This window comes from Sus scrofa, chromosome 13 (genome assembly GCF_000003025.6).
Source record: "Sus scrofa isolate TJ Tabasco breed Duroc chromosome 13, Sscrofa11.1, whole genome shotgun sequence".
NCBI lineage: Eukaryota > Metazoa > Chordata > Mammalia > Artiodactyla > Suidae > Sus > Sus scrofa.
The window spans coordinates 180,559,255-180,573,592 of NC_010455.5; the positions used below are offsets into that span (position 1 = coordinate 180,559,255).

Sequence of the window (14,338 nt, forward strand, 5' to 3'; positions counted from 1 at the left end):
CCAGGACTCTCCTATCTCCTTCTCGGTATTAGCCAGAATTTCTGGCCACATCATTGTTGAGAACAAGAACTGCATGAGGGAATTCGGAAGGTCATTCCATGCATTATCTCATGCATGTGGAAGCTCACTAATATTAGTTAAATTGAGGAGTTCCCATTGTGGCTCATCCGGTTAAGAACCTGACTAGTATCCATGAGGATATGGGTTCAATCCCTGGCCTTGCTCAGTGGGTCGAGGATTGAGCATTGCTATGAGCTGTGGTGTAGGTTACAGACAAGGTTCAGATCTGGCATTGCTGTGACTGTGGCGTAAGCTGGCAACTGTGACTCTAATTCGACCCCTAGCTTGGGAACTTCCATATGCCAAAGGTGTGGCTATAAGAAGAAAAAAAATCATTTACATTGAGGTTGGGTTCAATCTTTTCTCTAAATGATGAGAACGATCTGTTTCTAGAAAGGAACATATATAGGGATATGGAGAAATGTGAGGGCTTAGGAAGGAGAATGCATATATTAGCTTTAAAAGGGATGAAGTGTTAAATCACTGCTAATCTGAATACTTGTGAATACAAGTTGGTTAGAAGGTATGTCCTAGAATTCCCTTCATGGCTCAGTGGTTAATAAACCCAAATAGGATCCATAGGGATGTGGATTCAATCCCTGGCCTCATTCACTGGGTTAAGGATCTGGCATTGCAATGAGCTGTGGTGTAAGTCACAGACATGGCTTGGATCCTGTGCTGCTGTGGCTGTGGCATAGGCTGGCAACTATGCCTCCGGTTCAACCCTAGCCTGGGAACTTCCATATGCTGCAGGTATGGCTCTAAAAAGCAAAAAAGCAAAAAAAAAAAAAAAAAAAAAAAAGTATGTTGTCCTTGTCTTTCTCTTCTCTAAACTATAAATCCACTAAACATAGAATTTTTTTATATTTTCCTGGAAGTGCCTGCACTAGAATGTAGAGCACAAAGCTTTGTTGGGTGGACATGAAATCCCTCTGATCTTTTCTTGGGCAATGGGATTAAGATTTGACTCCTGGGGGTAAAAGAAGGCCTCCACCCCAGTGCAAGGGCTAGGCTGATAGTTTGAGCAGTCTCTCTCTCTGGCTTGTCACTTGCTCATAACTTTTCTCCTCCTTCAGACACTTATGAATGAAGATATTGCCACGCTCTAGTAGGTAGAAATCTGAGATGACCCTCAATGACCCACATGCTTATATAATCCCTTCACCTGGAGTTTGTTTCTAACCAATGGAATATGGCTAGTGTTTTGGGATATCACTTCTGAGATTATGTTATATGGAAAGGTGGAAGGGATTCTGCAGATACAATTAACTTAATCAATCACTTTAAGTTAATCAACATGGTGATTATCTGTGTGGTCTGACCTAATCACACGAGCCTTATTAATGAGGATTACAGCCTCGTTCCTGCTGGCCTTGAAGAAGAAAACTGCTATGACTTCGACAGCAGCAAAGAAATGTATTGTGCCCAAGCCACATAATCTTGGAAGTGAACGCCAAGTCTTTGTGACTCCTTGATTGTAGCTGTGTGAGAGCCTGAGCAGACGGCCCAGATAAAATGGGCTTGAATTTCTCACTTATGAAAACTATGAGATAATAAAAGTTAGTTATTTTAAGCCACTGAGTTGGTGGTAATTTACTATGCAGCATAGAAAACTAATATGGGGCAAGCCTGTGGAATATTAACTCTGGTAGCTTGTACAGTTATATAAAGTATTTATGTGTCTATATTCTCATTCACTTTTTTTTTTTTTTTTTTTTTTTTTGTCTTTTTGCCATTTCTTGGGCCACTCCCACAGCATATGGCGGTTCCCAGGTTAGGGGTCTAATCAGAGCTGTAGCCACTGGGCTATGCCAGAGCCACAGCAACACAGGATCTGAGCCACATCTGCAACCTACACCACAGCTCACGGCAATGCCGGATCCTTAACCATCTGAGCAAGGCCAGGGATCAAACCCGCAACCTTATGGTTCCTAGTCCAGGATTCGTTAACCACTGAGCCACGACAGGAACTCCTCTCATTCACTTCTTGAGAGCTGGACTCCTCTTTGGTTCTCTTGTGTCTCCTTTCACTTAGCACATAAATATTCCTTGAAAGCTCTTTGAATGAATAAATTAATGGATGAATCCTTTTTTTTGTTATACTCTGGTTCTTTTTAAGTTCAATCTTTCTGCTAAGAAACTGCTTTTCCCATCTCCTAGTTTCATTCCTTCCTCCAACCTGTTGCCAACTGGAGAACAAGTTATATCCATCAACCAGCCTTTTCTGGTTATAATTAGCAAGACTTAGCACTGCAAAAGCCTAGAGAAAGTTTAGCCCTTTGGGTTTGAGAGTCCATGTGATCTACTTGAATTAATGTGTCTTTCTTATTTAATCATAAAGACATTTTTCCTTTGAGATGTCATCACCTGTTACTTAACAATTGTTAGGACAGTCTTAGAATGCATTCCTCATAGAAACTGTCCAATTAGAAGTACTACAAGATATCATTATATTACACATTCTATTACTTAGGAAAACTGGGTCAGTCAGGGTTCATTGTTCTAAGTGACAGAAATCAATTCTGCCTTTAAGGAAAAATCTTGTTGGAAACCTACCTGGCAGCTGATAGGATAAAAACAGAGAGTTTGGGCTGGAAAATGGGTAGAAACCATGGGATGATGGAAAGTCAGAACTCGAGTTATAAAGAGATGATCTTCAGGATGTTGCAATATTCTTGGCTTGACACTGGACACCACTCATGAAGTCTTCATCATCATCATTCTCCTACTCACTCCTCAGTTCCCACCACCAGAAATAAGTCTCAATTGTCTCTTTTTTATTTTTTTCCTCATTAGCTAAAGATTCAGAGGAGCTGGGGAAGTATCCGATTGACAGAGTTCATTCCTCGGATCTGAGAGAGCAAGTATATGATGTTTTGGTTTCTGTGGCAGTAGATGGAGCCCTATTTCTTACCAAGACACAGTGGTCAATTGTCCAAGCATGGGGTTCACATAGTGGGCTGGCTCCACAACCCCAACACATCAAATACAAAGTGTTAGTGTTTTCTAGAAATACGATTAATTTGATGGAATTTTTGAAGGATATGTAATAGATAGGAGCTTCAAGAAAGATTTGAGATAATCTGGAACATTTGAGTAAGATTATTTAATGACCAAGTGTACAGCCACTTTTGACCAACATTTGGCCAAATTTGGAACATTAGAGTAAGATCATTTAATGACCAAGTGTACAGCCACTTTTGGCAATAGTTACATAAGAAGGAGATAACCCTAAATGGTTTTGGAACTTTCTCTTCCCAGAAGTTGTCATTCATATGCACAGCTGTGGGTAAATCCATTTAAGTGGAATGAGGATTCTGCAATGTTTTAAAAAAAGTGATTGCCCTTCTGAAGGGTATTTTGTGTTTTTTTGTTTTGTTTTGTTTTGCCCAGTATCTCCTACTCACTGGCCTATTGTAGAGATTCTGGTTATAGGACTTCCTGCCCATTTCCTTCAGGTAATTGGTTCAAAACAAACACAATAGGTTCACGATCATTTACCTCAAGTTTCTGTGACCCAAAGGTAAAGGAAAAGTCAAGTTTCAGTGCCTTTATTCTTAGGCTGTGACCTGAGGCCCATGCTGTCAGTTACTTCTACTTCATCCTTTCTCCATCAAGGCTTATAACAAATGTCTCCTTCTCTGCTTTATTTTCTCAGATTGCATCCATTTGTCCTTCCTTTGACTCCCAGTAATTTGTAAATAAATTTGCTTAGTAACATCTCACATTTTGTGGTTTATGTTCTTGATTCTCTCACCAGAATGTGAACTGTGCCAGAGCAAAGATCATCTTCTTTAGGCCAAGTTAGGGGCTTCCTATTGCTGTTCTCCTCATTACCTGGTACGCTATGACATTGCTGCTTTAGCTAACTCCCCAGCAGGTTGTAGGCTTTGGGGGGCTAGAGAGCCTTTGTTTTCCTTCTGTCTTTGTCCATGGTACTGAAATTCAAGAGTCAATAAGATGGGATCATTGGTTTGTCATAAGTGAATCGGTCATAAACAAGATATGCACTAAATTTCCATTTATTTAGCAAAATTATCACACATTTGGAATTTGAATGAAATTCATGTGTGTGTTTTTCTGGATTTTGGAAGTTAATCCTAACATTCTATGTGAAAAAGAATTAGCAATACATCACTTTTTGAAGATGGAAAAAAAATAAGTTTGAGGATTGAGTATAAGCCTAAGAAGGAATATCATCTTCATCTGTTATTGCTTTCTGACAAAGATCTGCATAAGTGGGTGCTAAATGAATACTGAAATGTGCCTTTTTGAATTCGCTTTGAATAATGTTGGCAGATGAGATGATGTTGCAAAATGTATTACCTTCTTAAATCAGCAGATGCCAGAGCTAAGTCACTGAACTAAGAAGATCTGATTTCTTTATATTTTTTTATTTAGTAAATATTTGCTGAGGTATTATGCTAGGTACAAGTTTTATCATGACCATACACTTGCTGTACTGTTGAGATGTCATTTGACCACTCTGAGACTAGGTTTCCATATTTGTAGAATTAATATAGAGTATATTTTGCCTGTATCATAGCATAGTTATGAGGGTCAAATGAGATACCATCTATTCAAGCAATTTATGTAAGGTAAAGCTTTTTTTTTTTTGGTCTTTTCTAGGGCCATACCGGTGGCATGTGGAGGTTCCCAAGCTAGGGGTTTAATCAGAGCTGCAGTCGCCGGCCTACGCCAGAGAAACAGCAGGCTGCAACACTGGATCCTTAACCCACTGAGCGAGGCCAGGGATCAAACCTGCGACCTCATGATTCCTAGTCCAATTCATTAACCACTGAGACTACAGGAACTCCATGGTAAAGCTTTAAATATAAAGCTACTATAGTTATCATTTTATGCTATCACATACATAATATAGCTTTTATCATATTAGCTAGTAAAGTAACATTATATTTATAAATAGCATGATAGTTACCTCTTAAGACCAATTCCTAACTACCATAATTTCATACTGCCAAAATATTATAATAATTTGTAACAGTATCATATATTTGGATTCTCCTTTACCATTTTCAGAGTAATTTCAAGTAAATCATCTTTTTTTTTTTTTTTTTTTCTTTTTAGGGCCACATCTGGCATATGGAAGTTCCCAGGCTAGGGGTTGAATTGAAGCTATAGCTATGGCCTATGTGGCCATGGCCACAGCCACAACAACAAGGGATCCGAGCTGTATCTGAAACCTACACCACAGCTCATGGCAATGCCAGATCCTTAACCCATTGAGCAAGGCCAGAGTTTGACCCTGCATCCCCATGGATACTAGTCTGCTGTGCCACATAGGGGACACCCTCAAGTAAGTCATCTTTATCTTTGCAGCAACAGAGAAGGTAGAATCATCTCCTCTGTTTTATTTTTTTATCCATACATTTCTAGGGATCTACTTTTATATATGATAATTTCTAAACCTAGAGCCAAACTAGCTTTTAAGTGGTACTTGAATAAGCCAGAACTTTTGATTCAACTTATTTCTACCTCAATTTCTTAAAGATCGCCATAGTGATACATGATACTTGATAGAATAAAGAGCCATCAGATCAGTTTTATTTCCAGTTTTCTGCAAAATGCCTGATGACCATAGAAGTCTACAGCAGTGCCTTTCAACATTTTTGGTCCTAAGATTGCTTTACACACTAAAAAATTCTTAAGGACTCTAATGAGATTTATGTCTATAGGTTGTGTCTATCACTCTTAATGTATTAGAAATTAAAACCAAGAAATTTCAAAAATATCTACTGTTTCATTTAAAAACAAGAAATCCATTACATTTTAATGTAAATATTTCTTTTATGAAAAATGGCCATCTTTTCTAAAGCAAAAACTATGAGTGAGGAGAATGACATTGTTCTACATTTTTGCAAATCTCTAATGTCTTGTTTAACAGAAAACCAAAGAAATTTCTAAATTACTTCTACAGTCTGTTACCATATATTGTTTGGTTGAAGTATGTGAGGAAAATCTGGTCTCACACGGACATATAGTTAGAAAAGGGAGCATCTTGCAGAAAGGATTTTGAGGACCTCTAAGTATTCACTAATCACACTTGAAAAATGGTATAGAGTGTGGAGGGTTTAAAGGCAGAAGGTTTCGAGTCAGACAGACCTCCTACCTGGGTTTAAATGCGTTGATTGTGTGTCCTTGGATAATTTACTTAAACAATAAGCCACAGTTTCTTCCTCTATGAAAAGATTATAATAATTCCAACTTTATGAGGTTGTTGGAAAGATTCCATTGTTCAATGTATAAAGTGCTTAGCACAGGTCCTGGCATACAGTAAGTGTACAAAAAATAGTAGCTGACTTTTAATGTGTTAGAGACAGTTTCCTGTACCACTTCCCAAACAAAAAACAAACAAACAAACAAGCAAAAACCAAAAATAATACCACAACAAAAAAGAAGGCCTAGAATAGCCAACCCAACTCACTTGACAAAAGGCCAGTCTTAGAGGGAATGTTATGAAACTGAAACCAATGGGATCTAATTTTAAAATACGATATCTTATTTTCACTTATTTATTCTCAGTCAATATTCCCACACAATTATGGGTGTTTATAATATGATAACCTAAACAAAAGCTATGGTAGATTTGAACTGCACCATTTAACCTTCACATAATAAAATTCCATGTTTTGTTCTTGATGAAAAACAGACCAACCTAATAGGCTGAGAGAGTAGTAAATTATTGTGTATCTCCTTTTATAAGACAATATTAGATAACTATACTAAAAACATTTTCTGAAAGCCTAGAATGTAGGAAAGGGGATTCTTACAAGTTGTTTTCATATCGAGCACCCATTCAATATAAACCTCACTGTGCAGAATTCAAAAATGAGTAGTATTTCTGTCTAATGTTTAAGGATTTTTTTTCTTTTTTTTTTGTTTCTACTTGCTAATAGCTTTGTCTGTCCAAAAATAAATTTCCGATTTGTTGTATCTCTAGCATGTATTTTAAAAAATTAAAGACATTTATATATGAACAATGTGTCTTTTCTACTATCCAAGAGAGAACACAAACAACCATCCAGGGTCTGAAATTAGTGGGAAAGTAGCTGCTTGAGAATAACTAAACAGGTTCTTTTGTACATGATCTGATACATGAAATGATTACAGAAAGGTCAGGTTTTGTAAACTCATCTCATTTAACTCTGTTTTCTTGTCCTGTTTTCTGAGGAGAGGATAGACTCGGAATATTCAAACCCAGCTGAGTAATTCTTCTTGGTGCTCATCTAATGGTTTTAACTTTTCAATTTATAGATAACACAAGGAAGTCCTAATAATAATCATAGCAAGAATGTGCTCACAAATATTATGTACTTACTTTGCGCCTTTCGGTGTTTTAAGCATTTTACATATGTGTAATCATTTCACCATCAAAATAACCCTATGTTATTATTCTCATTTTATAGAAGACAGAGACCCAGAGAACATGTGTCAGTGAAGGTCATGTCAGGAAAAACACAATCCTCTTAAATATTTAAATCAAGGGATAATTCATTGGTTATCCAGGTAATGGAGGAGCACAACATATAGGGGCAGTGAATTAAATCAGAGTTTAGAAACAGCAAGAAATCATTAGGACTCTAAATTTGGAGAGAAGATGGAAGAAGGCAAGATTTCCAGAGCTTAGGGACCTGCCTCCTGAGGAGGACCTTGAATCAGGGTAGTCCAATCTGGTGAAAACCAGAATTGCCAAAGAGATCTAGCTTAAGGAGATGCCACCCAGAGGGAGAGGGAGAAGGAGAAAGCAGAGTAGTCTGGCTTCTCCTTTTCTCTCATACTCCTATACCCCACCTATGCCTATCCTTGGCCAAATACAATAACATGCAGAGCATGGGACATGGCAGGGATAGTCCTTTCTGTGACTCAGAGCAAAGCAATAGAAATGCAAGGAATGTTCCTGAGAACAAATTGGCAAGAGAGCTGCAGAAGGCTTAAGTAACTTGGCCAAGAGCACAGAGCTGTCAGTCTTTGTGTTGTTCTTTGGGACTTGGATACATGTAGTGATCATATGTCCTGAATAAGGGAGAGAGAGGTTTTGGGAAGTGACGTTAGTTACTTTCTGATATGGGTTTTTTTTTTTTTTTTTTTTTATGCCCATACAGGTCATAGGATAATTTCAGGGAAATTTATGCCTACCACTATAGAGGGGAAGAGAGAGAAGAAATGAGAAAGGGTCTAGGACTCTAAGCCATTTTCAGCGTCAGAGTATATGCCTTTGGGCATGTTCAAGGTAAGAGGAACAAGTGATTCATTCAAGAAATGTCCACTTTTGTGCTGGCTCTCAGTTGCTAAAGTGTAGGGTTTTTTTTTTTTTTTTTTTTTTTTTTTTTTTTTGTAGCAGACCTTGCTTTCAAAGTCTACCTTGGGAAGATATAGTTCACATTAGACTACATTCTGTTTTCAATTTTTTAAAACTATTCCCATTGGAAGTGCTAATATTTGCAGGATATATATGTGTGTTAATGTATCTCCTGCTAATCCAAGAGGTTATGGGATGGAGAAGGAAAAATGATATTTGATGGCACATGGGTATGAAAAATAGGATTATATAAAGTAGATATGACTGCTATGAGCTGAATTGTGTCCCCCTAAGATTTCATATGTTGAAATCCCAACCCCTAGCACCTCAGAATGTGACCCTACTGGGAGATAAGGTCTTTAAGGAGGTGATGAAGTTAAAATAAAGCTGATGGAGTGGGGCCCTCATCCTATGACTGTCCCTTGTAAAAAGAAGAGACACCAGAGTAGGACCTCGAATCAGGGTAGGCCAATCTGGTGAAGGCAGACATTTGTGGAGGCATCAGGAGGTGGCATCTGCAAGCCCAGGGGAGAGGCAGCAGGAAAAACCAACCCTGCTGGTACCTTGATCTTTGACTGCCAGCCTCCAGAACTGTGAGAAAATAAATTTTGTTGTTTAAGCCACTCAGTCTGTGGTATTTTGTTATGGCTGACCTAGCAAACTGATACACTGATCAAAGAAGCAACACCTGGAGACTCTCAGTGGGTGAGGCACCACTGATGGTGGAAGAGATTGGAAATGATTTTGTTCTTTTTTTTTAATCTTATAAAACAATATGGCTGCCAGGACCACAAAGCTGTCCTACTGGAATTAGCTGGAATTAGACATGCACTGTAAAGGCATAAATAAATTTGTTTTCTCTCCTTTGTGGTTGCCCACTTAATAAGCATTTTATTGTGCATGTATAAGGCAGAAAGTACTCTTACAGGTTCCAATTTCTGAACACTCTATCACTGAATGGTGCGCTTGTGACATCATAGAAATCCTTCTCTTTGAATGATTGCTTATAGTTCTCTTATTGGTGGAAATAAAATTATGCCATAATGTCCATACACCTAAAAAAACCCCATAATTCCAATTTGCTCTGAAACATTTAAAAAACATTCTTTTGTTGTGGAAATTGTTTACATCTACCCTGTAAATTGAATGTTTCCACATTTTTCTTGTCTTACAAATGTGATTTGGTAACACATTAGACTTTGGGTGTCCAGAAATAGATTTTCAAACCCTTTCTACACAAAGAGAAATAAAGTCAAGATAGAATAATATGAATTTCCTTGGTTCATATATTAGACACAATACTGAATATTGCTAGAAACATCATTTTGATCCAAAATGGAAAAATAGATTAAACATTTAATTTTATATGAAATCCTTCACTTTACCTGTTTAACTAAGTGTCAACAATCTGGAGCAATGCAATAATTTAGAAATTATTAAATAATGTAATGAGGATACATAATTCCAACAACTATCCATATTAAGGCTAACTCATGAACAGCAAAACTAACATTGTGCTATCTGGCAATGGGTCTTTTGTGCACATTTATCTCAAATATTCAAATTTTCATCATCTATTTATTCCAGCTGTATGTTTTCTAAACAAACAAACAAAACAACCCCCCTAAAAAAAAAAAAAAAAACACCCAAAACCAAACAAATCTACAGGGGAACTTGAAATTTACTTCTCAAAGTTCTACAAAACCATAATTAAGATTTTAAAAAAAAGAAACTGGGAAACCATCACAAATAATCTAGGAATGAATGATCAAAGTGGGCAAGTACAAACTACTCTATAAAGAGCTTTATTTGATAACTATACAATAATCACTGGTAAGATAATTTTTTTGTGTGTGGAACTAAAAAAATCTAACTCAGAGGAACATTCATTGCCAAATTTTAGAAAATTAACTTTTGTATCTGGCAATATCTTTTTTAAACCACAGTACTAGTTTTTTTTTAATGTTAAATTTAACTTACATTCAAATATTGTGAATCAGATTTTTAAAAATCTATAAAACAAAGAAGCAAAGTTGATATGTTGGAAAGAATATTCATCAATAAATGAGGAGAAAATGAACTCTAGTATGCATTCATTCACAAGTCACCCTCTTTGGGTCTCAGTGTTCTCATAAAAATTTTGTTCATTCTGTCAGAACTGTTACATTATTCCTAAAATTCTGGGTTTCCAGCCATTTCACAACTTTCCAAATTCTTCTGGCAGAAATGTAAGACAGCAATAAAATAAAATTTGTAATCTGTCAAGATCAAATGAGCAAATAAACATGAAGATGCAAGGGAAAGACCTCAAAAGGTGGTTGAAAACATCTAAGGTGCAGAGTAAAGCCAGTTTGTAAAGTGTAGAGATTGATTACAAAAGCTTAGGAGTTACTGTGATCCATGATTATTAAATATAACCAGATAATATTTCAGTGATCATGTGCCAAACTTGCTTTTCTTTCAAATTAAAAATTATACCTACATTTGCATATTTGTGTATTATATTTGTGACAATATGCACTGATTATTCTTTCCCTTCCACTGCTGCACCCTCATATCCTATCCCCACATTAGCTAGTGAAACAAGATATTTTTGAGACTAGAAATTGCTTTCTTAACAGTAGGTTTTCCATACAATTCCATATATAGTCAGGTATTCCAAGCAGGGTGTTTAATTGATAATTTGCTTGGCAACTGGGACATTAGATGATGTACCATCTAGACAGTGACTATATTTCATTTACATCAAATTATCGGAAAATGAACCTTATTTCTCAGAGCCTAGCAGTGACTGGCACATAATTGAATGAAAGAAGTAGACAAAGAATATCAATATTCATTTATATAATGATTACTTAAGGAGAAATGTACATTCTAGCATAAAGACTTCTGACAGCCTTTTGCTTAAATTACACTTGACTTTTCCCTACGGGCAAGTTTACTGCTAGTGAAATTCCTAGAAAGGCCTGGGGAGAAGACTGGAGATACAGAAAGGAGCCAGGATTCCGGACAGAAGGCGTTTGGGGGACGTTACGGGGCTAGCAGGAAAACGTTTGGTCCTGGAGGAGTTCAGAAACCCAGCAGTCCGACAAACCCAGGGCACAGAGACGAACGCTGCCCTCGGGCCTCGGCTGGAAGCTTTGCAGAGTCAAGGGAAGGCGTCGCGCAACCTGCCGCAGGGGCAGCTCCGAGGCCCGGCCCGCGTGGCGTTTCCCCGCCCCGCCCCGGGAGCGGCGTGATGGGGGCGTGCTCCCGGGCGGCCCCGCCCCCGCCCGCCGCCCTGTGGGTCACAATGTAGGGTTAGGGCGGCCGGCGGGCGGGGCTCGGCGGGGGAGGAGCTGCCGGGCGGGGGCGGTGACGGCGGCTGGGGGAGGGGAAGGGAGGAGGAGTCGCGGAGGGAGGAGGACAGCGCCATTCCGGCCGGCCGCTCCCTCTGTCCCCTCTCCCTTCCCCGCAGTGGCCCGCGAGCCGCCAGTGAAGGAGCGCGCGCGCGCGCGCCCGTGACGCGTCCGGGCTTGCTTGCGCCCTCCCGCGCCCCAGCGTCGGCCGCCAGCTCATGGCCCGGGCCGGGGCCGACGAGCCGCGCTAAGGCGGGCCGCGCGGAGTCGTGGGGCCGCCGCCGTGGCCCTCCCTGTCCGCACCTCGCCGCCACCCCCGGTGCCCGCGCACGCCGGCCGCCATCGCCTTCGCGCCTGGCTGGCGGGGGCGCTGTTTTCCCCCGCCGTCCGCGCCGCTCCCTGGAGCTCGGCGGAGCGCGGCTGCCAGGGCCGGCGGAGGCACGAGGAGCCGGACCCCGTTGCCTGTGTCGCCGCCGGCGCCGCGGGGGCCATGACCGTGGAGCAGAACGTGCTGCAGCAGAGCGCGGCGCAGAAGGTGAGGCGAGCCCGCGAGCCGGCGCGGCCCAGCCCGGCTCCTCCTTCCGACGTGCCGCCTGGCCCGCCTCGGCTGGGAGCTCCCCGGTCTCCCTCGCCGCCGCCCCGGCCTCGGCTGCCCCGGCGTCCCCCCCGCTCCCCGCTCCCCGCCGCCCTACCCTTCTTGGGGGCGAAGCGCCCAGTTCCGGGCTGTGTGTGGAAAGCGAGGTGTAGTTAGCGGGTTTCACTCCAGTTCCTTCTCGCCGATTGTTTTCCTGTAACAGACGGTGCCGGGTGTTTATTGAGAGCGACCTCGCATTCCTACACTCCTCTCTCTGACTTCTTAATTAAACTTTATCTTCCTCCTCTTTAAAAAAGAAGAAATAGCCAGGTTGTCACCCTTTCCGAACACAGTTTTTATTTTCAAGGGAGGAGCATTCCAGGCCTGCTATTTTGCAAAAAGGTCTCCACCAGAATTGAATTGCCTGCCTGGCGGGGCAGGTACGTTAACCAGGTGGATTCAATGTAAAAGTAGAGGGTTTGGTTCGTTCCCTTTTTTCTTTTTTTCTTTTTCTTTTTCTTTGTTTTGTTATGTTTCTTTTTTTCTTTTTTTCTCCCTGAATATAGAAACTGGCCATGTTTAGTCCAGGAATCGTTTGTCCCCTAAGTTTGACCTTGTAACACATTCAAATGGTCACTCACTTAAGTTAAAAAAAAATGTGGGTTTGTGAAGCTTCAGATCTTCTACAGTAAGCAGTGAGAGATGCTTCCCCCCCCCAGATTTTGCTTTCCGAATCTCAAATGCACTATCATGGCTTGCACCATATCCAGAAGAGTAGTTGGCTATGACTTAATTTTTTTTTTTTTTGATCATTTGTGTGAAAAGCGTTTTGGGCAAAAGGAAAACATTGCTTTACTCGACTTGAAATTATGGGGGTAACCCGGGTTTACTGGGAGTAGCTACTAAAACCTGTATCTGGTTTTTCTGGAAGAGGAGTGGATGCCCCACCCTGTTGTAGTTGGGGCATAGCTATATCCTATCTGTGCTTGATTTTAGAATAAAGCCTGCTGTCCTAAAATGAACACTGTGTGTACTCACAGCTTGCTGAATTTTTGCTTTGAGATTATTTTTAGAATTTCATGATAGTACTTGAGGTAATTGAAGATGCTTAAGAATTTTGGAAAGCAAGGATAGTGCATTGTTATTTTAGGCACTTTGGGAAAGTTGTCTTTGGAACTCTTGTGTGTTAGTTAACTGTTACTGGTAAATTTAGCAGATTATTACAGACTGCAGTTTATTTACTGTGAATTTCGTGAACAGTGTCTCCGAATCCCCTCTATTCTGTTTTGAATGCCTTAAATTTTAGTTTTCCCGATGTTGAGAATATGACAAAGTGTTAATACTTAATGGAGGATCTTATTGGTCATATATATACTAAGCAATATTTAAGAGGTTTGGTGTTGTTTCTGTTTATGGTTCTCTTCGGTGTTGAATATTCAGGCCTTTTTGTTTCATAGTGGAAAATATAGCTCATATTTTTTGTATCTTAAATTTGAACAATAGCAAGAAGTTTGTGAATTTATTACATTGATTTTGGACTAAAATACTTCTTTAGCATAGAATTAGATAAGCAGATCTGTCTGCTTGAGCGCTGTATGCATAAAGTTGTGAATAGAGTCAAATTACTGAAAGTGATCTTGGCCATCAAGTCCAGTTTCCTAGTTTAATGAGTCCTTTCCTTACACAAAAGGAGTGGTTGTTAGTCCAAAATATTACCATTATGATGCTGTTTTTAGTGTGTGTCTGTCAGATCATCTCATTGATATTGTGCACATTTTTTAAGAGCAGTATAATTGCATTCGTTTTTATACTTGCATATGGTATTTTTTTTAAAGCAACATTTAGTGTGTTTGCTTTCCATATTAATATACTATTATTTTGCTACTTATATTAGAAATAATTAAAAATACTTATATAGGTCCAAATACTTTAAACCATCTACTTCAAATAAATTGATAGTTTTGAATCCACCAAGCTAGTGACTAGGAGGTGGACTTCAAGCTGGTAACTAGGAAGCGAACTTTAGAAGAAACAAAAGTGAAACTC

The 14,338-nt window shown here is 39.7% G+C and overlaps 1 protein-coding gene across 5 annotated transcripts in view; it reads left to right on the forward strand.

Moving 5' to 3' along the window:
- Positions 11,765 to 14,338, forward strand: part of USP25 (ubiquitin specific peptidase 25) — a 137,948-nt gene continuing 135,374 nt past the window's right edge. For 2 of the 5 annotated variants that reach the window (XM_021070822.1, XM_021070824.1), the window contains exon 1: positions 11,866 to 12,253. In XM_021070822.1, the coding sequence (XP_020926481.1) occupies positions 12,209 to 12,253 (45 nt within the window). In that variant the 5' untranslated portion in view covers positions 11,866 to 12,208. Of the gene's footprint in view, positions 12,254 to 14,338 lie in introns of all 5 variants that reach the window. The other 3 variants (XM_021070825.1, XM_021070823.1, XM_021070827.1) reach the window with 3 other exon arrangements.